General features: G+C 40.9%; 2 protein-coding genes across 3 annotated transcripts in view; both read right to left on the reverse strand.

Annotated features, from left to right (window-relative positions):
* PCBD2 (pterin-4 alpha-carbinolamine dehydratase 2) overlaps positions 1–17,896 on the reverse strand; it is a 34,726-nt gene extending 16,830 nt beyond the window's left edge. Inside the window, exons 1-2 of one of the 2 annotated variants that reach the window (XM_048859955.2) lie at positions 17,752–17,896; positions 12,430–12,561 (exon numbers count right to left, since the gene is read on the reverse strand). In XM_048859955.2, the coding sequence (XP_048715912.1) occupies positions 12,430–12,561; positions 17,752–17,865 (246 nt within the window). In that variant the 5' untranslated portion in view covers positions 17,866–17,896. Of the gene's footprint in view, positions 1–12,429; positions 12,562–17,751 lie in introns of those variants that run through there. The other variant, XM_048859957.2, reaches the window with a different exon arrangement.
* Positions 17,897–20,777: 2,881 nt separating this feature from the next.
* TXNDC15 (thioredoxin domain containing 15) lies at positions 20,778–26,167 on the reverse strand. Its single transcript, XM_048859950.2, has 5 exons — positions 26,003–26,167; positions 24,943–25,418; positions 23,127–23,290; positions 22,316–22,446; positions 20,778–21,294 (listed from the first exon to the last, which is right to left on the reverse strand). Exons 1-5 carry the CDS (start codon positions 26,079–26,081, stop codon positions 21,098–21,100), a joined length of 1,047 nt encoding a protein of 348 aa, XP_048715907.1. The 5' UTR covers positions 26,082–26,167; the 3' UTR covers positions 20,778–21,097.
* Positions 26,168–27,800: the final 1,633 nt, after the last annotated feature.

Raw genomic sequence — 27,800 nt, forward strand, 5'->3', positions numbered from 1 at the left:
GCATTTACAAAACAAAATGTTAAACTAAGTTTACCTCAGAAATAGAATTTACAAACATAAAAACTTCTTCCTACCTCAAGAAAGCGAAACACAAAGGTATGTTCTGAATTTTTACTGTCATCATGATTCATTTAAATATCAATTAATATAATAGTATTGTTAATTTTAATACTGTGGCATTAACAATAATATTGCAATAGTGCCTACAACCACAAACAGGTTGGTCTTCATTGTACAAATAGTCTATGCCCCAAAGAGCTTGCAATCTAAAAGACAAAACGTAATGGGAGGGTAGGCAGTTAAGTGGGATGTGCATAGTTCTTAGCCATTGACTAGCAGTGATCACAACTCGCCACCTGCTTGGTCTGCAGTTTTCTATATGCTTTACAGCAGAGGTGAGTTTTGAAGAGGGACATGGAGGATAAAGAGGTGGCTTGATAGATTCTTACTAAGCTTTCTCCACTCACACAGGGCAGCACAACAGAAAACTTGGAAGTATTTGTCGGAGAAGTGGCTGGTTGAGGCTGGCATTGCTAGCGCCCATTGAAAGTGGGCACAGACTTTGCGATAAGGAAATAGCTCAAATAGGTACAGTAAGACTAAACTTGGGTGTGTGTGTGAGGGGGTGAAAGTAAAGACAAAAGTTGCCAATGTAATATGATGATTCAATTATTTACAAGTAGGAAAAAATGTTGGTAATTAAAAAAAATTTAGACTGAACACTGAGGCAGGAGACATCCTTCACTCTGTGTTTTGCCCAGTGGCCATGACAAATAAGTAAGTAAATAAATACAAAATATTTCCCAACTCCCAGCAACAAGGAGTTAATTTGTATCCGGTAGCTCCTGACTGACCACTGACATCCCACCAGACTCTGTATAATTAGGCAGCATTTCTCATCAATAAGAAAACTAGTTCTGCTAGTTAACTGGTAGTATTATTGGAAAGAGGCTGCACTGACTAGTACACCATTGTTGTCTCTTTGTCTTTTTAAAGCCAGGGCAGGAGAGTCTTAAATTTTCAGATGAATGATCTCCAGAGACCCTCTATTTATTTTTCATCCAAAAAAGTCAAGCACGCCAGCTTTTCAGACCCAGTGCCACACTAGGATATGGGTAGGTGGAATGTGTCCAGTCCCACAGCTGGAACTTGACCCTAAAACCTTCTGACTCAAAGGCAAGAGGGTTATTTACTAAGCCATTCACAAGTATAACCATAAGGCAGGTGTGATTGTATAAAAGTATATTTTTATTAAACTATGTTTTGACCCAGCTCACTCTCACAATTTTGGCCTGAATTAATCTTCATGAGGCCTGAAAATTTTACTGTCAGTTTCTAATAAGGAAAAACAACAAACAGGCAGATAGGCCAAAAATTCAATATTCAAACCTTATTTTCAAATACAAAGATTTTCTCTACTCTGTAAACCCAGTCAAATAATTGTGATTTACAGCAAATCAGTTATTGTATTCATAAATGCAAGGACATTAGCAAACAACATACCTACCAAAAGAAATACTTTCATAATTTTGCAGGTGTACAAATCATAGCATATGGGAGAGGACTCAAAGAATACCGGGAAATGAAGCAGTCGAGGAAACACTATATGAAAAACAGCACCTACCTAGGTGGATATAAAACCAATTCTTTTCATCCAAGAGGTAATCTAATGCAATCTAAGTCTAACAGAGGGGCAAGTAGTCAACAATCACATTAAAAATAGTTAACCCACCAAATAAATGAAAATTGGTTTGTCTTTTGATAAGCAAAACTGACAATAATGGACTAATGTTGCTCATTCTTTGAGGTTAAACACAATTGACATAAGCTACACCTGAAACCAATCAGGGCTGAGGCTTTGAGAAGATTCACACGCGAGGACTAAATTTGTCACAAATGGGTTGGTTTCCGATCCTAATGTAGCCAAGTTGCTTTACTCTGACCTCCATTTAACAAATCAACTTAATGGGCAATGGGAGTGCTATAAAACTTAACAATGGAGTGATTTTAACTTTTAAAATATAGTTATGAAGCAAAATGTTAGAGAGCTCCTTCAATACTGGAAATCAAATTAAATCTAGACATTTTTTAACAGTCTTGACAGATATAATCCTAGTTACCATGTAAATTTATGGTAAGCTGCTGTGATATTAGTCACAGGTGCTACTTTTAATATATGGGCTACATCTGGCTGGGAATAAAATTTCTCAGAGGACTGAAAATGACCTCACTAACAGTCAATGGGGAGGGGGGATAAGACCACTGTAGCATACAAAAAGCTGGAGATATGGTCCACAACTGAATATTTTACATAAAATTCAAGTTACCTCCACAGATTGTAGGTTTATATTTTCAATACATAAATGGCGCAGACATATTTCAGTCAAACAGCCAAAATATTAAATTCGTAAAACAGCTATGAAATACTCTGGCTATGCACATAAAAACAAATTTTCCAACCTGTGATCAACAGGGAAGACAAAGTGATGTGCTGAGAAACTGAAAAAAGGAAGTATCAATATAGATTAAGTTCAGGAGTATTCAGTATTATTACGAAATGAGTTAAACTAAATTAAGTGATTACAGCAACTAAAAGAGCACTAATTCATTAAGAATGTGTTCCCTGTATCCCAATTCCATGGGATTTGGTAAATTTGTGAAGTTCTTCATGGTCATTAATCAAGGTGAAAGTACATATAGAAAGGACTAGCACCAAGGGATTGTCACCAAGTAAGAAGATTAAACTATATAAAGATCATAAATTGCATAGCCAGCAAGTTAGTTTTGATATACTGATAACAGGGACCATCCATTAGAGAGGACAAAAATAAATACGCCCTAGCACAGTTAAAGCAAAGTAACTGGAAATAGAGAGCACATACAAAACAGAAACTCTGCTTGCAGTGGATGCTTTCTGAGTTTTGGGTGTTATTACTGGTCTGGAGAAGGAGAGTTGGGAAGTATAACAATTTAATGGAAGATCTACAATGATTTAATTTCTTCTGAAATAACTGTTCAGAAGCTGTGCAAGTCTCCTTTAAACAACTAATCGAAGAGACAAGATTTGCTATGATTCTCAGGATCCATGAGCCCTACACAGCAGGCAGTCTCCCTGCTCTTTTCTCCAGTCAAGAGTTTTATGGATAAAAGATTAAATTTATTAATTAAAATGGCTGAACCCAAAGCATATGTCTACACAGCAACTGGACACCTGTGGCTGACCCGTGCCAGCCGACTCAGGCTCGCAGGGGCTCGCAGGGCTATTTCAATGCAGTGTAAACTTATGGACTCAGGCTACAGCCCAAGCTCTGGGACCTTCCAACCACACAGGGTCCTAGAGCTCAGGCTCCAGCCCGAGCCTGGAAGTCTACACAGCAGTAAACAGCCCCGCAGCCTGAGCCCAAGGAGTCCAAGTTGCGGGTGTCTAGTTGCTGTATAGACATACCCTATGCAAACAAACCAGAAACAGCTTTTTCTTTTTTTCTTTCAATAGCAGTAATTTTAGGTGTTCCATCTAAAAAGCAGTAGGCAAAACATTTTCAGATGGAAGTGACTCGTCCTTCTGCACTTTAGTGGACAGGGATTCAAGAATTTAGAGTAATGCAGAACATGTTTTATTAATTTAGATGGAATACCCCTGTATAAAACCAGTCATTGCCCAAGATGGTGTTAAACAAAGCTTGGGGTTTGGTATACAGAGACCTCAGTCCACTTAGTACCATGGTGCAAACACCATTAAAAATCATTATCTTTTTATTAAAGAGAAAAAGGAAAAACAGTTAAAGCATTTAAAATATTAAGTATTAAATAAGGCTTTCATTTTAATAGGAACAACCTCTTTTCCCTTTCCTTTTAGCTGGAGAGAGTTTTTAGAAGGAAAAATACCCAAGTTGTTTGACAGTCTCTTAGATGGTACCAAAGATGGTAAAAACCGTCCTGTCAGGGAAAAGAAAAGACGTTAGCTAAGATTGGCTGAAGCTGTTGTTGAAGTCTGATCCTGTTTCATCCCAGATGGGGTTTGAGATTCAGCGGAAGATGGTAAAGGGTCCCTCTCTCTGGCCTGGTTTGGTCAGGACATCTCTCAGGATCAGAATGACAAAGGCCCGAAGTCCCAGGAGATGGTGGAAGTGGCAGCCATGCTGGTGAACCTCACTCTAGTAGCCAATTTTTATCCCTACGTCTGTTTCTTTAAGGACCCACAAAAGGAATGGTGGACGGAATAGTCCATGTTCCCATTATTTTGTCAATCAATTAGGTCTAGTTTCCCCAAACACTAATTTTGGTTCACTGATTTCCGGTTCCAAACTCTTCTTACTTACTAAGCATGATCTTAACACAGTCCTTGTGTTATAACAGTATGGTTTTTTTGTTTGGACTGATTCAGTCTCTCCTTTGTGCGTCATTTCCTATCAACCTTTGTTATAATAGGTGATTGTGACCTCTTATTAACTTTCATATACTTTTTACAGTTGAGCTCACAATAAGAGTAACTTTGTAGGCCAAATTATAACAGATCAGATACAGGCCAGGAACCTTGAGGTTTTGAACAGTTTGGGGACAATTCTATCTTCTCTAGACCAGAGGTCCCCAAACTTTTCAGTCATGCCTCTCCCTTACCCCTCTGTTCCTCGTTTCCACGGGAGCTGGGGCCAGGAGGGTTGTGGTTGGGGGAGGCACGGATGGGGTAAGGAGACCGAAGCTGGGGCTGCAGCTGGGGGCAGGTCTGGGGCCGGGAACAGAGCCATGGTCAGGGGCCAAGACTGGAGACGCAGCCGGGGGACCGAAACTGGGGGTGGGGCCAGGGCCAGGAGCGGAAGCTCCAGTTGGGTCGCGGTCAAGGGCCAAGGCTGGGGGCAGGGCTAAGGGTGGAAGCCTGGGCCGGAGCAGAGCTAGGTAACACTCCCTTCCCGCCCCCCCTGGGGGCTGGCCCAGGCCCTGCACCATCTCCCCAAATGTTCCTTCATGCCCCCCGTCCTCTACTTTAGACAACAAACTTTTCAACTTTTTCTTTTTGCCAGAGATTTCAGTAAATGAAGAAAAAAAATGTATTAGTAAACATTGCTACTCAGGCTCCTGAAGTAGTGACAGTATTTTTGTAACTCATTAACTCAGACTTTTGCTTTGACAAATTGAAATGGATTGGCTGCTCTATCAGTGAGTAATAGGCATTTTGTTTCAGTATCTGTCACTTGGGAATAGAAATTAAGAGCCTTTAAAACATGTTTCTTTTATGTAATACAAAGTGGCTTGAAAGCACAGATAACTTTTTTCTTTTTCTTCTGCTATCTCTCTCCACTGCCCCATTTTAAAGGGCAATAGTCTCAAACATCTGTAGCCTGACAGTTCACACAAACAGAGGGCAGTAGAACGGAGGAATGATGCAATGGGAAAACAGACAATGACAACAGTGTTTAGGGTGACCATATTTCCCCATGGGAAAATGGGACACTGCACAGGGAGAGGGGGGGCCTCGGGCCAGCCCTATGGCGCTGGGCTGACAGCCCAAGGACTAGTGTCTGGTGTCATCATTCACCTCCCCCCAAGTTCCTCCACACTCCCCTGGGGGCGGGCGGGGGAGGGAACGCCCCACTTTTTTGGCAAACTGGGCATTTCATAGAAACAGACTTTAAGGCCAGAAGGGACCATTATGATTGTCTAGTCTGACCTGCACAACGCAGGCCACAGAATCTCACTCACGCATTCCTGTAACAAACCTCTAACCTATGTCTGAGCTATTGAAGTCCCCAAATTGTGGTTTAAAGACTTTGAGGGGCAGAGAATCCTCCAGCAAGTGACCCGTGCCCCACGCTGCAGAGGAAGGCGAAAAACCCCCAGGGCCTCTGCCAATCAGCCCTGGAGGAAAATTCCTTCTAGACCCCAAATATGGCAATCAGCTAAACCCTGAGCATGTGGGCAAGACTCACCAGCCAGACACTCAGGAAAGAATTCTCTGTAGTAACTCAGATCCCACCCCATCTAACATCCCATCACAGGCTATTGGGCATATCTACCGCTAATAGTCAAAGATCAATTAATTGCCAAAATTAGGCTATCCCACCATATCATCCCTTTCATAAACTTATCAAGCTTAGTCTTAAAGCAAGATATGTCTTTTGCCCCTACCTCTTCCCTTGGAAGGCTGTTCCAGAACTTCACTCCTCTGATGGTTAGAAACCTTCGTCTAATCTCAAGTCTAAACTTCTCAATGACCAGTTTATATCCATTTGTTCTTGTGTCCACACTGGTACTGAGCTTAAATAATTCCTCTCCCTCCCTGGTACTTATCCCTCTGATATATTTATAGAGAGCAATCATATCTCCTCTCAGCCTGCTTTTGGTTAGGCTAAACAAGCCAAGCTCTTTGAGTCTCCTTTCATACGACAGGTTTCCCATTCCTCGGATCATTCTAGTAGCCCTTCTCTGTACCTGCTCCAGTTTGAATTCATCTTTCTTAAACATGGGAGACCAGAACTGCACACAATATTCCAGATGAGGTCTCACCAGTGCCTTGTATAATGGTACTAACACCTCCTTATCTCTACTGGAAATACCTCGTCTGATGCATCCCAAGACCACATTAGCTTTTTTCACGGCCATATCACATTGGCGGCTCATAGTCATCCTGTGATCAACCAATACTCCGAGGTCCTTCTCCTCCTCCTCCGTTACTTCCAAGTGATGCGTCCCCAGTTTATAACAAAAATTCTTGTTATTAATCCCTAAATGCATGATCTTGCACTTTTCACTATTAAATTTCATCCTATTACTATTACTCCAGTTTACAAGGTCATCCGGATCTTCCTATATAATATCCCGGTCCTTCTCTGTATTGGCAATACCTCCCAGCTTTGTGTCATCCGCAAACTTTATTAGCACATTCCCACTTTTTGTGCCAAGGTCAGTAATAAAAAGATTAAATAAGATTGGTCCCAAAACCAATCCCTGAGAAACTCCACTAGTAACCTCTTTCCAGCCTGACAGGTCATCTTTCAGTGTGACCCGTTGTAGTCTCCCCTTTAACCAGTTCCTTATCCACCTTTCAATTTTCATATTGATCCCCATCTTTTTCAATTTAGCTAATAATTCCCCATGTGGAACTGTACCAAATGCCTTACTGAAATTGAGGTAAATTAGATCCACTGTGTTTCCTTTGTCTAAAAAAATCTGTTACCTTCTCAAAGAAGGAGATCAGGTTGGTTTGATACAATCTACCTTTTGTAAAACCATGTCGTATTTTGTCCCCATAACCATTGACCTCAATGTCCTTAACTACTTTCTCCTTCAAAATTTTTTCCAAGACCTTGCATACTACAGATGTCAAACAAACAGGCCTGTAGTTATCCGGATCACCTTTTTTTCCCTTTCTTAAAAATAGGAACTACTTTAGCAATTCTCCAGTAATTCTCCAATACAGTACCCCTGAGTTTACAGATTCATTAAAAATGTTTGCTAATGGGCTTGCAATTTCATGTGCCAGTTCCTTTAATATTCTTGGATGAAGATTATCTGGGCCCCCTGATTTAGTCCCATTAAGCTGTTCAAGTTTGGCTTCTACCTCGGATGCGGTAATATCTACCTCCATATCCTCCTTCCCATTTGTCATCCTACTATTATCCCTAAACTCATTAGCCTAGATTATCCTTAACCTCCACTCCATCCTCAGTTTAGCGGTCCCATTTGCTCTTGCCAATTGAGGATAAGCTGGCAAAAGCAAATGGGACAAATGCCCAGTTTTGCCAAGAAAGTTGGGACATCCAGGACAGGGCTTAAAAAGGGGACTATCCTAGCCAAAACGGGACATATGGTCACCCTACCTGTTTTAGATGTTTTGCCAATCAAAAGAGAAGCTGTAATTGTAAAAAAAAACATCTGTGAACATGGCAGGATCAGTATCAGGTTGGACTGATGGCTGTCTCCAGTGAAGCTGGGACCATGTATGATGGCTAGTCTTCTTGCTGAGCCATTACAGGATTCTGCAATTCACTGTGGACAAGTTTGAAGTGATCAGGCACCATGATTTTCTCATGCCTCAGTCTCCCCCAGCTGCCCCAGACCTGTTTCTGAAGCCAAAGGTCACAAGTTCTAGTACCAATGCTACACACCTGCAGATGACTGGGGGCCAGAGTGTTTGGCAACTACTACAACCAAAGATTACTTGAGGGATGGTGGTGGTTGGACCATCACCTTAGAGCAGCTATTCTGAAGTGTACAATCCTGGCTGGGCAGTTCGTTTTCATCCTTATTCATAATTATTGTATTTTAAGTATTATACAACTTAGAGCACCTATTCACAGCTCTGTAACTGAAAGAAAAAATACATCATGTTTAGAAGGCTAAAGGAGAAACTTGCTTGTCTGTATTTGGCTGGGGTCTGGTAATCTGGGTAGGGAATGGAGTGAACAGCAATGATTATAATATGGCTATGAGGAGAAAGTGGAAAATAACATTTCAGACATAGAAACTGCCTAAATGAGGGATGGGGAACAAGCTGCAATGGACACCAGATGCTTTTCTTTCTGGGCAGGGTTGGATGGAGGACACTATGTACATCAATATTTTTTCAAACCAAGACATCACGACTAGCATGCAATGGCAATTACAGCAGAGAAAAGGACTGACAACAGGAAGTACATTCACTGACTTATTTTAGGAACATTTCAAACTGTTTTCCAACTCATTTTCTGAAAATCACTCTCAAAAGCCCATTTTTATAAAATTTATCTTCAAAAAAAACAAACACCATCAGCAGTTCCAAGTGAAGTCCTGTAATAAAATAATTTCCCAAGCCAGAAGCGTAATTTCTGATAGCTTTTAATCAAGTTAATCTCAGCTTGAAAGCTTCAGGAATCTAAATAACTCTCTCATTTCACAGAAGTTTCATTTCATTCTCCCTCATACTGAAAATAATATACATAAACCAAGTTCAAGTCTACGCATTTGAGTGACTTTATAATAAAAACTCTGTTTATATTCTTAACATCTGTTGACATACAGAGTCTTTGTAAACCTGGCATAGATTTTAAAGCCACAGAATTTTCCATGCATCATGCCCATTATCTGTGGGAAGCAATAAAGAAACAATGAATACATTAATCATACTCATATCATCTGCAAAACATAAATCTGAAATACCTTTCATGTCAGCTTAACTGCTCAGGTTTTTGGGTTTGTTTTTTTTACACACCTGATTTTATGCCATCTGTAAAAGGGCAGGATGAAGATCATAGAGGAAACTGTATTTCTTGGCTGTCTGACTTTTACTAAATATTCACACTAAGTTCTGCAAACAGAAGATTTATTAAATAAAAGAAGTTACACCTAAAAGTCCATGTTTATTAAAGGACAGCATATTGACTGCAAAAACTCTACAAAACAGGTAGCTAGCTAGCTCCATTTTTGGCACTTTTGTTTCTCTGATCTGTAATATGCTTTTGAAACGTACCAATAAATAAGTAAATGTTGTGAGGGGACATTAGTAAATATAAGCATTGGTAGATGAATTAAACTATACCAGTTCAGTTTATCTTCAGTGCCACCTTCCCAGGAGACAAACATTAGCTCTCTAACTCCAGCTGCAAACATGCATGCATTCTCTAGCCAAATTCCACCTTAAGTCATTCCCCAAGGCTAAGAGATCACCAACTTGTTCTACAGCCTGAAATTTCAAATGGCGATGTTACATCACCTCAGCTGCCCCAATTTTCTAAATGCTTAAGGCCAAAATTCTGCCCTTATATAGATGCATGTAACCCCCTTGACCGCAACGAAAGCAGTGTAGACAGTTTGGCCCGTTAGTTTACCCAGTGATACACAGAGCTGAAAGTGCCAGAAGTTTTGAATTCTTAAGCCAATTTCCAATCATTCATAGTAATGATAGCTCTTACGTAGCCCTTTCCATCTCACACTTTTAAGGGTCAAGCAGGAATGGGGGCACACTGAGCATCCACCAATATCTTCCACCCAACTGGAACAGACATTTAAAAAAAGTACCATTTTAAGATGATATATTTGGTGGGGTGAAACCTAACCAATTCTGAACCCAGAAAAAAAAAAACAGACTATTAACTTTAGGCTTAGTATACCGTACAGTGTACATTTAAATATATTTTGACTTTCCACTTTAGCATCCTCTTCATGTCTCTCTCTTGGACTTGCAACTTTATGAATAGCTGACTAATTTCTACCCTGTAACATTTCAAGGATAAAGCCTTAAAAAAAATCAACTATTTAATTCTCCTTCTGACGTCTTCACTGCTCTAAGTAGCTGGGTTTTCCGGATTTCTATTACAGGACTGTGTTTGTTCTCATCTCTTTGGTATATAGTCCATTGCCTAAAGATGATCAGCAGAAATTATTTATTTCACTTATTTGCAATATGCAAAGGCTACTTTATGCTAATTTTTTAAAAAAGCATTTCCAGCTATGCTGAGCCAACAAGCTCTCCAATTACACCGTCGCATGGACACTTTAAAGAGTGCCACCAGCGTGAAAGCTGTAAGCTCAGCACCTAGAGTACGACTACATTTGATGCAGAGAATTAGCTATCCCTCTGTCCTTGGCTTTCCAGTTCTCCCATCCAGTTCTCATGTAAAGGCCCCCTCATGGTTTTCCCCTCCTTCATTGCCTCATAATTTGTTTCGTTTGAAGTTGTTTGTTTTGTACTATTATTAACTCCCAGGTTTAAAGTGCAATCCAGGAAAAATGTATTCAGGGCTCCACATGTGATATTCTATACCTGCTCCTGCTCTGTATTGTAGCGATGCTGCTCTTTTCTCCCTACCTCACACACATTTTAATCTAAGTTCTCTCTAATGGCTGCAATTTCCTCACTATGACAATTAAGTATTTGAAATATTAAAAAGGATGGGCATTGCAAATTGTCATTTACACATTTCACTTCACAGGGTCTCCTAAAGACATTGGTCTGGATTATACTATGGCCATGAGAATAAACAGCACATTATGCAGCACTAACATGCTTCAGTCTACAAATCTACACTGCAAATACAGTGTGGTGTGGATGGGACAGAGGTGAAGGGGAAGGAGGAGAAGAGGTATCTTCAGAGGAATATGGCATCTTTAAAAAAAAAATGTAACCTTACCCTTCACCCCTGGGACAGCATAGCCCTTTCAAAAATAAAGTAGGAACTGGGAATTATCTTCATCTGTTCCCATTCCACACGTAGATTATCATCTGCCTAAAACTGTAAGAATAGATGATCTTTCACAGCTAATCTTTAGTATATAACAATCTACTACATTTTGACCAGAACAGAGGATTATTAAATTGACTGTACCCAAGCAATAGAAATGAGGGGAAGAGCAGTAGGAGACCTAAACAAACACATTTAGGGGCAATTTTTCAAAAACATTGGGTGGATACCTACACACAAACATGTGCACAACTGCAGAGTCATATGCTACAAGGCAAAGCTTTAACCTTTTGATAATGTGACCCTAAATCTGCATAAGACGATCCAAGCTAGAATAAAAATAGGTCACTGATATAAAAGGTGTAACAAATATTAGTAAGGCCAGATTTTAAAAAAAGAGCAATGAGAAAATTAAATAAGACATAACTGAAATGAATATATTTTCTCCAAATAAACCCAAGTTTAAGGGCACTGAAATGGGAAGGATATGTTAGGATTAATTCTTGTCTTATTTAGCAGGGCCATAATACAGCTAATTATTGCTCTTCTAACTTGTCTTTTTTTGTATGCATCTCACTTGATTAATCAGAAATCAAATTTTCTTTCCGAAACGAGATATGGTGACAAGAATCTAGTTGACAATCTTATCTTAAGAAAATATATTAAATCATAGTTGGCCATATGGTGCCACCGATTTTCAAAGCAGATTTCATCTCTGATTTCAAATGTTAAAATTCTTAAAAATTGATGACACAGCATGGCCCAGGGTTTTGACTTAAAATTCAAGCCCAACAGGGTTTACAATCTGCTGTATCAAAGGTAGCCTTACAGAGCGTCTATTGCAATTCATTCAAGACAGTACCATAACTGTCCTTTTCTGTATAAAAGGTGAGTTTTATGACACTTCTCACATTTTTTCCCCGAGTTTGGTAAATAACTGTGCTTTCATTCTTACTCACCTTTGTAAAGTTCTTGATAGCAAATATTTTTATGATTAAGTTAGGAGTGCTAGTAATAACAAAGATATCAACAGTAAAATTCAGCTTGCCTTACCGTGGAACAATGCCAATAAAGTCAATGAATTACACTTGGGTAACTGAGATTAGAATCTGGCCTGATAATTTCAGTGACACTACTGACATGAGGAAAGCAAACAGGATTTGGTCCCAAATACTCCTAGGTTTGTGGATGTGGACATCTCTTCACTAGGAACACAATACAAACTAGGATAATTACATTTCCTTTTATATTAAGAATAATATATAGCAATAGTTACCTGATTAAAAGTTTTGAAATTGAACTCTTTGTAGATGGCATCTCTTTCACCCAGCTCAGACCATCCTGAAGCTTTGAGGTCAAGTAAAACTTGGGTCCTTTCCTCTGTTGTCAACCAGTGAGACTGTGAAGACTGTAAAGAAAAAAAAATACATTCCAGAACTGGGGTTAATGTCCTCTCATTTCCTTACACAACAATAAGAAAAATATGTGCTGAAATTATGATTTATGTATTTCAAAAATATAATCCTTCAGGACAACAGAAGTGGAAAATTTACTATGCGGTTTTGTTCCACTTTATAATTTAACAGAACACCATCACTTGCCAGTTAACTGAGCCATGAAACACAACTATTTTGGTGAATTAACTTTGGTTACGTGCTTGCATACAAGAGTTTTTTACTCTTTTGCTGGGATGAAATATGGACTCAGGAATACCTTTGTCCAGTAGTATTCTTACTTTCATTTATATAAGGCCTATCGGAATTATCCATATACTGTGAAGCTTGAAATATATGATGACAATCCAATTTTGCCATTTTCCCCTCATTTAAATATTAAAGTTAAACATAATGTACAGTAATTAGTCGAAGTTAAAAGGGGCATATCACCTGAAATACTAAGCATAACCAATTTTAAATTAGAAAAGCATAGATTATACCAGAAATCACTGTGTACTATGTATAATTATTGTACCCTGTATTTCCTAAGAAGAAAGTTTAAAAAACAAAAAGCAAGATTGTTAGTATTTGAGTTCAGTAACTATTTATAAATGTTTCTCTATGGCATTGAAAGGAAAAACAAACAATCTGGCACAAAGGATATGTGCTACCCCCAATTTGCACACAAGGCATTCCACAGACAGCACTGAGGAGTTCTGTATAAGGATATGAAGAATGGTCCCCTCTCATACCATTACAAATCAGAAGTAACTCAATTAAATAGAATTCCCACTAAAAGGCCCAGACTCAGCAAGGTACTTAAGCATTTGTCTAACTTTAAGCAAATGCTCCACACATTTAATATTTAAGCACATGCTTAAGTACCTTGCTGAATCAGGACCTAAAACACGTATGAGGTCAGAATGAGACCTTGAGAGTAGAATAAGATCCTAAAAGTTTACTAAATTGCTCCCTGAAAATACAGAACACACTCCCTCCCTCTGACAGAATGTATGAGATATTAAACTGATACTATACTTGATCTTAGCTAAAATCCAAGTATTTCATCCAAAGGTCGATTATCCAATTGTCTGTCCCTGGTCACAGACCCATCCCAAACTCATTCTAAGAACACAATAGGTAGACCAGGAGCCCTTGTGTCACCTTAGAGACTAACAAATGTATTTGGGCTTAAGCTTTCATGGGCTAAGACCCACTTCATCAATAGGTAGAACAGAAATTCTCAGTTGCCTTTTGTCTTTGCATATATTAATAATCAACCATCCTCATTTTGTGAAAACTTACAGACAATTAGCTGAACAATTATCTACCAAAAACTGCAAAATAGAATCTAAGATGGGAGTTCCACCCAATAGATCTGCCTTTGTAAATAGTTTTTATTTTGATCGTTTTAAAGTGTGTGGTTACTTCATTCTAGAAGTGCCAGACCATGTATAGTCCACAGGCTATGTTCTCAAACTTAATTATACACTCATTTGGCAATGTTGATGTGAACTTTTTTTGAAAATATAGTCTGCTGTGTATGTGTATACAAGTATTGCATCTTTGTACACATCTTTAATATAAAAAGTTACCACTTCACCACTAGATGGTGCTACATGTCAAATCAGAAATTAATTCAATTACTTGTAATTAAGCAGCAGAAAGGTTTTAAGATTGTTCCTTATTACTGAATGATATTGGCACAGAAAGTAATGATAAATACACATGCATCATTTAAAGATTAAATATACATATTACTATAACCTAGTAATTAACTCCACGAAGCAAAATATAACACATTCACTAACCAGGAGGATAAAAGAGCACTCTGTACAAATGCAGTTAATGCAACTGATTTAAACAATTGTTTTCAACTGGATTCACCCATTCTAACAAACAAGTTTTAAATATCCAAAAACTAACATTTCAATCTAGTCTATCTAGCCTTCCGTATAAAACAGTTGCCTTGCTTTAATATAAAATTAATATTTCACCAACATATATAGAAGTGTTGCTACAGGAACATTTATTGATTAGAATTTCCCTTTAAGCCTGTTTTAAAGCATGTACAAATAGTCTCTGGGCTGAAATTTGTCATGTTTATAGTCAGCCAGGAGGTAAAATTGTTTTGTTTCGTTGGAGATTTTTCTGTTCTTATTTTTTAGAACCAGTTAAGATATTTCAGTCGTTTCTTGAGGCTTTATCCAAACCCCACTGGAGTAACGGAGAATCCATCCATTTCAGATTTGAACATCAGATTTTAATAAATAGATTTATTTTGTTTGCCACAGGCCTGGTCCTCAGTGCACACCAGCTCTTTTGACACTGAAGAAATTTTGCTTAGAAATAATGGTCGTAAAAGTCAAGTTCTGCATTCTGGCTGCATATACACATGTGCACCTGCCACTGACTTAAAAAGTTTAGTAAAAAGCAGTATATGGAGCACATGCTGATTTATTTTAAGACAACGTTAAGGAGGTGCAAGGCTCCAGAAACATGCTCACATGTGTGTATCTGTGGTGACAAACAATGAAGCACAGTGTAAACCCACTGAAGAGGTGGAAAGATACAACAAAAACAAACAGAATATGGACACTGAAAAGTAAACATAAGACTTAGCATACAAAACCAACCCATTATTTACTGATTATATCTTGTCATATGATGGGCCCTAAGCTAGTTAAAAAATAACAACTTTATTTGAAAGCAGTCCATGAAAGAAAGAGAGGAGTCTGATGCTGAAGCATCCATTATCCTGTATCAAAGATTTGCGTAATAAAATATGTTCTGGGGGAAATGGGGGAGCTATTACCTAATTTTGCATATATGATTATCTATTACTTGATGTCAAAATCAGACTGCCTATGCTCTATACAGACTGAAATGCAGGGGATGCAAATAATCATATCTTCTGAGAGAAGAGGGGGTAGATCCAAGACTGAAACAGACTTAAATTTTTTTTATTAAAGCTAATGTTAAAATTGTAATATATAGGTTAAGAAAAGAGTGTCTGTACATCTGGGTATAGTGCTTAAATTATGTGAAAGTACAAAGGCTGGTTTAAAAGTCAAACAGTACATATAGTACATAATCAGCAATAACCTACATTTAGATGAACATTTAAAGCAGGAGTCAGCAACCTTTCAGAAGTGGTGTGCCGAGTCTTCATTTATTCACTCTAATTTAAGGTTTTACGTGCCAGTAATACATTTTAACGTTTTTAGAAGGTCCCTTTCTATAAGTCTGTAATATATAACTAAACTATGGTTGTATGTAAAGTAAATAAGATTTTTTAAATGTTTAAGAAGCTTCATTTAAAATTAAATTAAAATGCAGAGCCCCCTGGACCGGTGGCCAGGACCCGGGCAGTGTGAGTGCCACCGAAAATCAGCTCACCTGCTGCCTTTGGCACGCGTGCCATAGGTTCCCTAGCCCTGATTTAAAGATACAGTTTAGTTATTAGCAATACTAGATAAAGAACAAATTCAACTACCCCAAGGATAATTCCCAAAGAATTACCATACTCCTGGTCAGGATCCTGGCTCCCAAGCCCATGCAGCATCCCAACTTTGGTATTCCTTTGGCTCAGCAGATTTACTATTCTGCCTAATACATACTTGATACATTTTTTTCACGCAGTGGCTTTTAAAGGACACTGCGTTCAGAGGAATTAGGAGATGAGATGGCAGGGCTGGTTGTGAAGAGCATCTGGGGCAATCAAGGATGGATGAACTGGTCACAGCCTGAAAGCTCCATCAACTGGTTTGCCCAGGGAAAATCACATTCAGACAACCTGCACAAGATAATTTTCACTTCTTTAGAGCCTTTCAGTGCAGTGCTGCAAATATGAGTGAATTACACTTCTGTGCAACCCTAGGAGTTAGGTATTATTACTCCCACTTGAAAGATGGGTAACCTGAAGTTCAGACAAGTCAAGTGACTTGCTCAAGGTCAAATTGTGAATTTGTGTCAGAGCTAGAGATAAAACCCGTCTCCTGATTATGAATCCTGTGCTTCCCAGTATCATATCCACATAACCCACCCATTCACATGTTGACAGATATGAAGAACCAAAGCTGCTTCTCACATTGACAGATCATGAGCTTTCAGCTGGTAAATGGAACATCCAGGTCAGTCGAGCAGGAAAAGTTTTTTGATGGGTAATCAAGCACGTAAGGATTAGAATAATAATTTCTTAGTGTCCCTAGTTTGGGGGGGGGGGGGGATTTTAAAAGTGCATTTGAGTCCCTCACCTCCCACCACTTTCCCCTGAATATTTAGTTAAACTAAGCGCCAAGAGTTGGGAGAACTTTTTAAACCAATTGTTATTTGTTTCAGTGTGAATCGCACCTGGCACATTATTGGTGACAGACAAACAGTAAATATTAGAACTGCTCAAAACGGATTACGCAACATTTTGCAAGGCTGTTGTTCACCCATCACCCCATTTCTCTGGGGAAGTCATTCTTGCCTGCCTTCAGGGGCTCATACCCACCTGATCCCCAGAAAGTCTCCTCCTTACCCACCTAACCTGGCCCCTTATCAGGAAACAAATCGAGCCAATTTGCAATGCTGTGACTGGAAAGTATTTTTTCATGATAGCTGCATTTTGTGTTCCACAATTAAAATCTTCATTTAAAAAACACAAAAACAAATTAAGCATCAAATCCTTATCATAGCAAAGGAAATCACAAACGTAGAGGTATGCACCCAACTCTGCAGACAGCATGAAACAAAAGCTCAGGCAGATGTGAAGTGCCATCTTTACCTCAGCAGACAGTTGGCTCTGAACCCTAATGATGGTGATGCAAGAGTCCAGGCAGTTAGCTCTTTCACAGCGCAGAGGGAAAATGAGGGATGATCCTATTACGACGCATCCAGCACAAGTAACATCTGGAATGGGGTCCCCAGAGTGCGGAACTTGGCTTAGGGCTGAGCTGAGGAGAGAAGACCGGGACTCCCGCTCCCAGGGGGCTTTCCTCTGTCCTCAGCCCCTGCCACCCGGGGGACTCCCGCCTGCCCAGCCCTGGAGAGCTCCCTCTGCCCATGCCGCCTGCCCCGCGCCTGGATGGCTGCTCGCTTGCCCCAGGATCTCTGGGGAGCTCCCCAGGTCCGCTGCCCTCCCGCACCCCCAGGGCGGGCCCTGCCGGGCCTCTCACCATGGCGGAGAGGCTCCTGCCGCCGGGTCCCGAGCCGCCCTGCCGCGCGCCCGCCGTCGCTGCCAGGCGCGCTCCGACCCGCGCCAGCCGCAGCCCGACCCCGCCGCCTCCCATCGCCTCAGCGCGGCCCCGGCCCCGCCCCCTCACGGCGCGAAGGGCCCAGTGCAGGGACCTACGCAAGTGCCTGCGGCCGTCCCAGCGCGGCCCCTCCCTTCACGCAGCCCAGGGAGGGACACCGCCCGGCGCCCCCGCAGGAAACCCGTCAGGGGGTTCCCCCAAACCCCGACAAGAATGGTACTTACCCCCTCATCTGCACGGAGCTCCCCTGCGCTGGGCGAATGGTACTTACCCCCCCCCCCAGCTGTGGTCCATGCACCTCTGCTGCAAAACCCCAGCCCCCCGCGGGACCCCGACCCTTCACCTTTGTCAGTTGCAGGGCAGCTGCACTAGAAGGAGCAGGGACCCACCCGCTGCAGCGTGGGGCTGCAGGCAGAACTCCTCACCGGCTGCTAGTGGCTTCGATCATCAAAACAAGGGAGTGCCAGGAGTTTATTCTTCAGCCTTCACGCGGGTTGTTTCTATTTCCATTCAGTTCGGTTTGGCCAGTGAAGTTGGGTTCAGGTTCAGGTCCTTAGAGCTGCAAAGGCAGCCTTTCCACCTGAGCAAGGGATGGTTTAAAAAAAAATAAAAAAGGACTTTACAATTTTTTATGGGGCTTATGTTCTGTAAAGGATTGATTATAAAAGTTTTAATTTCGGTATAAATTGGGGCCTTAGAAAATATGGTTCTATTCTAAAACAATGACAATGCAAAAAAAAATTTGATTGCCTTTGCTGTGGAATGATTGAAACAAAATATGGACCTGTCTTTTTTACAAATCACTTTTCTGGGTGGAAACGTTGCTTAGGGAAAATGGAAGGGTAGCTACAATGTCAAGTCCACATTCTGAACTTTTATATTTTTCAGCTAAGTGCATATTCGTAAACAAAACTTCATAGGCTGTTTTAAATACACAGCCATGTGCCAACATCCAGGAGGGTAAATACAGCCCAATGTAGTATAAAATTGTGTAGGTTCTTAAGGAAAATCTATCTTTAGTCTTTTGCAGAAATGGAACAATTTCAAGAGTATTCTACAGATCTCCATTAACCATGCAAGGAATAAAGCAAGCCAAAAGGGAAATGAAAAGTGAGCCAGATCCTCAGCTGATGTAAATCAGCATTGCTCTATTGAAGGCAATGGAGGTACACATGTTTACACCAGCTGAGAATCTGGCCCTGTATGTCTAAAGCTAAACTGTATCTTATTCTAGAGCCTCAACATTAATAAAATCAGATTATTAGTACTAAAAGTCATAATTAGAGTAAGCTTATCAATTATTTACACACTCAGCAGCTGAGGCTTTCAAACTAATAATTAACAAAGATTTATGTAAATACAAACAAGCCTCATGAGTTGACTGGTCCTGCTTATTTAGATGGGAGATCAGTACTTGAAGTTGCATGGAATTCTGAATGGCTATTTTTAGTCCTGCGAGAAATCAGTATCTAGAGGAAAGGAAGTCAGTTCTGACCTCAAAACTTACATTAAAATCCTGCTGTAGAAAAACAAGTAGTAAGTGAAGTTTAACTGTATAGGGCAGCAAGGAAGAATTAATACACAATAAAATGCGTTTTCTACATAATCCTTAGAAAGGAAAGGCAGATCCCACACAGTGCACAGTAAAGGATATCAAACACCATCCAGCCTCAGGTCCAAAATGTAATACATGGTCACCACTATTCCCTCTAAGCTGTGCGCGTGTGCACGCACACACAGATCCTAAACCCCGCGCACATGGCGAAACACCATGCGCACAACAATTTGTACAGAAGAAATTTTTTGTGCACACGGCCTGTCAGAAATTAGAGGGAACATTGATGGTCACCCTCTTTAGAGCTGCAAAACAAGATTTTTATTGTTGCTAAACTTAACCAGCAAGTGCAAAACACACTTCTCTCAAACCCCAAACATCAGTACTAAATTCCTTTGGAAGTGGTCTTTCCTCTAGTAGGAACCATTAAAATATCAGATGGGAGAAATAACTACTCTTAATATATTAGTGAAATATATTACTAAACAATTTAAAAACCCTATTAAAAATACAGCAGAACCTCAGAGTTATAAACACCTCAGGAAAGGAAGTTCATAACTCTGAACAAAACATTATGGTTGTTCTTTCAAAATTTTACAAATGAACGTTGACATAATACAGCTTTGAAACTTTACAGAAGAAAAATGCTGCTTTTAACTATTTTAATTTAAATGAAAAGCACAGAAACAGTTTCCTTACCTTGTCTAATTTTTTTTAATTTTCCCTTTATTTTTTTTTTTTAGTCATTTACATTTAACACAGGACTGTACAGCATTTGCCTTTTTATTTTGCCTTTTTTTTTTTTTTTGGTCTGGGCTGCCTGATTGCGTACTTCTGGTTCCAATTGAAGCGTGTGGTTGACTGGTCAGTTCGTAACTCTGGTGTTCGTAACGCTGAGGCTCTACTGTAATCTTTTCCCTTTGTGTTACGGTGTCTTGTCTTAGTGAAAAATACCAACTTGAATTGGTTTAGTGACCTTTGTTTAAAATGCTGGATGCCTTTACTTAAGGACATATATCCTTTAACCTTATTATTTATTATTGCAGGAAGGGAGAAGCCAAAACATGGACATCTTCCATGTAGGTCTACACGTATTACTAGTAATTTCTGTAGTTTTCTACAATACACAGCATCTATCCATGTATGTGTAGTTTTAATTTGCACAGCCATAAGTCTTGAAAAGGAAAAACACATTAAAAAGGGCTGAGATCTCTCAATTCCAAAATAATGAAAGCGGTTGTATATTACTGCTGCCAAAGCAGTACTGCTGGCTGTAGAACTCTTACTTTCCCTCTAAAGATCATCTGCAATATTTCAGGGTACCACTGTATGATTCTACTGATTACTACAAGTTCAAAGTAAAATTTTGCAACAAATTAACATTATTCCTAAAAAAAGTGATTCACACCAGTTTATTAAAAAACAATCTTCATAATAATTACTGTTTTCTGATATTTACATAGCAAGGATTTGTAAACCTGTTACTACTTCCTAAATAAATACTCTTCTGCTGAACCTTTCTGTATTGGTTTACTTAATTACCAGCAGTTTGACTTTACACATACAGTAGTTAATGAACAAAACAGATTTTTAACTAATAAGATTATAAATTACAGCCATCTAATTCACTGTACAAGTTTATGCAATTTCAGTTCATATAAATTCCTGCTTTATCTGTAGGCATGAAGTATGTTCTCATGTCATTATCTCGACTTATTCCTGATGCTCCTGCTCTTGTCCCGGTATTAGCCAGCGAATGCTCTCAGTCCGAATGGTAGCATACATAATAAAACTAACCAGAAACAATAAAGAGAATAAAAGTAACCAATCTATTCCTTTTGTCAGGACACTAGGTAGAGGGCCTGCTCGGTCTTCCTCAGTCACCACCACATCATTCTTAGCTTCTATTCCTGAAAGAAGAAACCAGTGATAAAAGCTGCTAGCAATAGCCATTTTTTAAATCTATGGTGATTAGTTCATTGTAGGAACTGTATTCTCATCTCCATATTAAGCAGCTTGTGCTACAGGACTTAATATAACTCTGGTTCATATAGTCCCATGGATTTTACTATATATCTCGGGGCATCTGCTCATGAATTTTAGACATTAGAGCAGCACAGATCTGTTTTCAGTGACCTATGCTAAAAGTCAGTTTTCCATTTTCAAACTGTCAAAGTATCCCAATACGTATTTCCTTAGTACTGTGTCATTAGGAGAGTTTTATTCTCCCCATTCCCAATGTAATCTTTGGTAAAAGTACCAGTCAGGGAATCTACAACAACAGTAAAGATAATCCTGTGTTAATAACGATTTAACAGTCCCTTCCATTAATCTGTCACAATACTAGTGCATGTTCTTTCTTCTACTCTCAGAAGGCTAATTATACTGTGGGACAAGAGAAGGGAGCTGGGTAAACTCAGCCCATGGAGTTCAGAGCCTGGACAGCTGATTCCCAGCAACAGGAAAACTATTCAGGGCTCTCTGTGCTCCTATCTCCCCACCAACATAAGAGCTGAGGCTGCCATGTCCCCTACCTGTTGCCTGCCCTACAGCAATGGGACATAGGAGTCTGATCCCTTCCCATCCTGGAATGTGGGGATAAGGGTAGTGCTAATAACTGTCCAGCAATATTCCAAATTAATCCAGGACTTCAGGAGTGGGGAAGTGCTGGATCTTCTTACTTACACTCTCTGCCTGACCTCCAAGTCTCCCCCCACCAAACCAGCTCTAGATAGCTGGGCTGTTTGCGTCTACCTTGTGTTGAAATTCCACTCAGTGCAATGGTGACTGAATAGTAACTTCCTAAGGCTCTGTTCCTGGCAGCAGGAAGGCTCTAGGGGGCCCTAATATAGCCTCTTAAAAAAAAGGGGAGAAGTCAATTTGAGGCTATACCTGACCTTCATAGCTCTGCATCAAGTTTAGCCTACATACCTGTCTGATTAAAAATGAATGCTTTCAGCATTTCCAGGGTTCGGTCTGTATGGTTAAATCTGGCCATGGGTTTGGCTCCTTGGAAAAGAAGGATATTAGGAACAGCCACAGTTCCAAATCTGGTTGATAAACTGAAGGAAATAAGTAGGTAAGAAATGAGGTCGCAATAGAAGAAGGAAAAGTCTGCTTTACTAAGTTAACATTTAATTTAACTCAATAACAAGAACAAGGGCACAACTATTTTCTTATGGCATTAGGGAATGTTTCACTAGTGAATTTAGGCAATACAAAATTCTGCAGCAGGTTAGTGCATTAACTTTCATTCTGGAGGCCCATGTTTCAATCCTGTTTTAGGGCACAAGGGTCTTATTCTTGTCCTTTGAGGATGCACTGTGAGGTGGTCAGAGAAAAGGATGTAGCATATTTTACAGTCTCTGCTCAAAAGAAACCCAGAAGTGAATTTGCATGTCAAAATGTAGGTGAATTAGCAGTGCCCGGCATCAATCTACACTAGGTCAAATTTTAGCCAGTGCTATTAATCCCTCATCTTGAAGAGAAAGATGTTCATTTGAACATTTAAGAAAATATTAACTTCATTGTTAAAAGATGAGTGAGGGAGAAAATTGACTGAAGAAAAGCTAAAGGAAGTAAAGGCAGACTCAGAGGGGCAGAGAACTCTAATTTACTCAGGGAGTACGTATTACTTCATCAATACATTTTAAAAGCATAAGGTTTGTCAGAATCAAAAACAAAGTGCTAACACTGTAGCATGTGAAGCTTTATAAGGTGAAGTGTATTTATTGCAAGTTACCTGCTATGCTGAGATGCATCCAATGCCAGGAAGTTTAGAGTTGGAAATGCTCGGGGCAAAGAATTAAAATGAGGGGCCAGATTGGCAGAGAAGCGACACCAGGGTGTATAAAACAAGACTAATGTACAATCACTGCTGTTTGGGTTTAAAAACTCCATCAGGTCCTGTGAAAGAAAACATGCTGATTTAAAAAGGAGAAACCAATTAAATATTTTAAAGGGTTCTATTACATATCATTGCATAATACTCTGGTAACAGATCAATTTCAGGAGAACACTGTAGTACCCATCATAAGCAAATTTGAGTTGGCATTTCAGCCAGAAGTCTGTTTTTAGCAGTATTTCAACAGTACATGAACATTCAACGAACAAAATGTAGTCAGACTGATTTTAATCCTAACTACATTTTTCAAATGTAAAAATCTCCTTGGTAGACAAATAATACTTTGGTAGTATAGTACATAATTACTATGAAAAAATGTCCTTTTTACTTTCTTTCCTCTCTTACCTAAGAGGCCCTACTCCCTGGCTGCAGATGTGTGATGTACGAGCTGAATCCTGTTTGTCAGGAAGTGGGACTGACAGCTCTGAAGGGAAAGTTAGGAGATCCACCACTTCATTTCTTCTCTAATAGGGGAATTCCAAGCCTTAACAAGGCCAAGAAGCTAATTTGTGGGATAAAAAGGTAGTGGAGCTGTTCCTGAAACAAGACAAGTGAAGGGCCAGAAGAGAAAGTGGGAGATGAACAAGGGTATGAAAGGAAATTATTTGATCACAGGACAGAGAGCTGATCAGGCTGGGGAATCACAGGCAAGGATGGCTTGTGGAAGGGTAGGAAGGAAACAAGCAAGGACCTGGTAAACTAAACTTATTCAAATAAACTGTGCCCAGGCCCATTCTCCCTTCTGATTCCCTTTATCTCCCCAGCATTTGGGGGAACAGAGAGAAACTTCTGTTGTATGAACCAGACTCAAACTGGTTCTGCTACCCTATAGTTTGGTCTGGAGTGATGTAATATCTCAAATACATAAACCAGTCTTTAAGACAAAGCTGGGAGCTAACAAAGGGGAAAGAGACTTGCTGTAGCCTCCTGGGAACAAGAATGCCTTGATGAGATTCTAACAAGACAAGTTGCTTTTTACACTATGGGTCAGTTGAAGGACTTTTAAAGGTGTCTCCGTTATTTTCCATACTTAGTAGAGCTGGTCAGAAATGTCAAAAATGAAATTTCAACCAAAATTTGTGAAAAGTTTCCATTTTCCTACCAGCTGTAATTCATAGTAGTATTTCTCTGAAATCTGTTTTTGTTTTATTTTCTAACCTCTCTTTAAGAAACCTGTTTTTAAGTAAAGCCACCTAAATTAGAATTTAGTGGAAACAAGTGCTACAAAGCATTCCTAAGGGAAGGAAATTGGTCTAAAGAAAAAAGAGCTGCAGGGAAGCTGGCACAAGTCACGATGGGTACAGGTAGCCCTTTAGACTTGGGGAACATAGGCATGGTACATAGTGGAATTGAATATCCTGCTATTTCTCTATTTCAAAACAATATGGAAAGTGCACTGCCCTATATGCTAGCTCCCCCCGACCAGCACACTAAACAGTGGATTGAGCACTGGCCTGTTAAACCCAGGATTGTGAGTTCAATCCTTGAGAGGACCATTTGTTTTAAGTTATCCTTTTTGTGCCACAAAACTCACAAGGGCAAGTACAGGAAGGATTATATATGTAGCATTTGCGTAAAAACTCTATTTATGTAACACCTACCCAGCTATCAAAATAAACATAGAACGTAGCAAACAGAATGATTTCCTACTTACTTGCGAAACATTCAGGATTTGTAGCGTGAAGTTTCTGATCCCGGTAATATTTCTTTCCTCACAGTTCACTTTGGGAGTTTTTACGTTGTCCGTGCTATTAGATTCCTCAGCTGGTGAAGTAGGTACAGCCTCTAGCACTACATTAGAGTCCCCTGTTTGTTCTTGAACATGTGAACCAGGCTGTGATAAGTGAGAAGCAAGACTAGTCCCCACACTACATTCAGCATCTTCTGCCCCTGCATCGCAGGTGCCAATACCAAATTCAGACATGCGTCTGTCCCTTGCTTCTCCTGGAATAACTGACAGCACCACAGACCGATCAGCAGGAATCCCACTACCCAGCATGGCATCAGCAATTTCTGCCGTCTTGTACTGCACTGGCTCCTGGGGCTCTCCAGTAATGGCAGAACCACCTTCTGTGCTAAGAGGTAGGTCAGTTTCAGACAGTGGGTCAGCATTTTCCTCTGCTACTGCTCCTAGAAAAGTAACAATATTTAGCACTTGCGTTCAGCTGTAGCTTTGGTTTCTTTCAGGCTATGTTTTTGTTTTGTTTTTTTTCAGAAGGGATCAGCAGTTTTCATGGAAGTGAGGGTCAGAGGAAGGAGAACAGAGCGATAACCACCACGGCCAATATGTCCTGCTCTTAGAGGTCTATCGCTTTTGACACTTCGGGAGCCCTAACTGACATCAGGGAAGAGCCCCACACAGACGAGCTCCTACATCCAAGCAGAGGGCAACTGGAAAACGAACGTGTCCCGTCCCCTCCTCCTGCCCCTTTACCCCAGGGGGCCACGGTGCAGCGTACAGGAGCAGGCAAGAAGGGAGCCAGCCTGGGGCCGGCAGAAGCGCTGTGCGACCCTCCTCCCCGGCACAGAGCGGCGGGAGAGAGCTGGTACCAGCACCGTGGCCCGAAAACCTGGGTCAGCCCCAGGAACGGTGGGCACGGACTCGGACACGCACGCCGGGCGGTGGCGAAGGGGAGCAAGAGCGAGCCGGGCTGGCGGATTACCCTGGTTACCTCAGGCCGGCCCGCTAGGTGGCCTCTCCCCGGTGCCCTCACCTGCCAGGAGGCTCCCGCTCAGCCAGGTCACCCAGAGCAGCTGCCGGAGTCTCCAGCCGGGAGAGGGGAGAGCCCGCATCCTCAGGCAGGAGAAAGAACAAGCCCTGCCGGCCCGCGTCTCCACTGACAACCGCCGCTTCCGCTGGACTCCTCAATCGCTTCCGCTACCAGGGTAAAAGCGGTAGACCCGGATCTGAAATCGCCATCTTGGGCCTGGGCGGCGTGGCCTCGGCCGCCATCTTGGGTTCGGGCAAAGGATCCGAGGCAGTCAGGCCCCATCAACGGCCGCTGTGCGTGCGCTCCCCGGGCCCTGCCGCATCCCTCCCCAGCGCGCCCGAGGTACTCTGGCCCCAGCGTCTCCCACCGCACAGGCCCCCCCCGCCTGCAGCCCCCCCAGCGCCTCTGACCTCAGCAGGATCCCCGCCAGCAGGTGGCAGACTGTCCCCGCCATTGCCAGCCACTCCCGGCCCGAGTGCTCCAGCAGAGGCCGGGGGGGACGTGGGCTGCGCTAGGCTGGGCTGCAGTGGTTGCGGTGACCGTTCAGCTTTTCATCACCCCCACTTTGCAAACGTGGCTTGACTCATCCTCACCGCCAGACCAGTACAGCGGGCGGGTGACTCCGATATTGCAGATGGAGAAAGGGAGGCAGAACGGCTGGATCAGTGGTTCTCAACCAGGGGGAACATGTATCCCCTAGCCTAGAAGACCGCTACATCAACTCACCCAGCCCTTGGCCTCCTTTTACAACCGGCTACATAAAAAGCACTAGCAAAGTCAGTGCAAACTAAAATTTCATACAATGACTCGTTTATAGGGCTCTATAGACTATACACTGACATGACTGTACAATATTTACATTCCAATTTATTTTATAATTATAGGGTAAAAATGAGAATGATAATTTTTCTGTAACAGTGAGCGCTGGGTGTGTATTTTTTGTAAGCAAGTAATTTTGAAGTGAGGTAAAACTTGGGGGTACACAAGACAGATCAGACTCCTGAAAAAGGTACAGTAGTTTGGAAAGGTTGAGAGCTACTGCGTTAGATGACAGGTTTCAGAGGAACAGCCGTGTTAGTCTGTATTCGCAAAAAGAAAAGGAGTACTTGTGGCACCTTAGAGACTAACCAATTTATTTGAGCATGAGCTTTCGTGAGCTACAGCTGAAGTGAGCTGTAGCTCACGAAAGCTCATGCTCAAATAAATTGGTTAGTCTCTAAGGTGCCACAAGTACTCCTTTTCTTTTTGCGTTAGATGATTTGCTCAAACCCAGAGCAAGAGGCATTGTCAGGGTACAGAACTCAGGAAGTCTGCTACTTAGGTCCATTAATTTTGCATTAGTTTAAGCTTCCTTCTCTTATTTTATGAGCCGGATTAGGTGACCAGTTAGTTTAAAAAACAAAAGTTAGTGTTTAGTGTGAACTTTTTTCACCCAACCTAGGTTTGCAGGGGTGGCGGTGGGGGGAGTGACAAAATCCCTCTCAGGGATGGTTTAGTCTATTTCATAACTTCGGTAAATAATTCAGTGTGGGCTTTTTGGTAATTGTTGTCTAAAGAGGGCCTAATTCCTTTTATTTGCATATAAGCACAGCTATCTGCATTTTTAAAAAGACATTGACTACACATACATACTTTTTGTAAAATGCATTTCCATTGCAAGAGGCTGGTAATATAAATACAGGACTATGACTTCACAGCAGAAGCAAAAGGAGGCAGTACTGTCTTACAGATGAGACAACCTGATTAACACAAGAGTTATGACAATGAGGAGTACTTGTGGCACCTTAGAGACTAACACATT

Source organism: Caretta caretta, chromosome 8 (assembly GCF_965140235.1).
Source record: "Caretta caretta isolate rCarCar2 chromosome 8, rCarCar1.hap1, whole genome shotgun sequence".
Lineage (NCBI taxonomy): Eukaryota > Metazoa > Chordata > Testudines > Cheloniidae > Caretta > Caretta caretta.

What these genes read in the sequence shown, in the direction of transcription:
- TXNDC15 (XM_048859950.2), bottom strand. Translation starts at nt 26,081, where the DNA reads ATGCGGGCTCTCCCCTCTCCCGGCTGGAGACTCCGGCAGCTGCTCTGG. An exon ending in GAGCGGGAGCCTCCTGGCAG is followed by an intron (nt 25,419 to 26,002) that starts GTGAGGGCACCG and finishes TTACTTTTCTAG; the next exon opens with GAGCAGTAGCAGAGGAAAAT. An exon ending in AAATCCTGAATGTTTCGCAA is followed by an intron (nt 23,291 to 24,942) that starts GTAAGTAGGAAA and finishes TTTCTTTCACAG; the next exon opens with GACCTGATGGAGTTTTTAAA.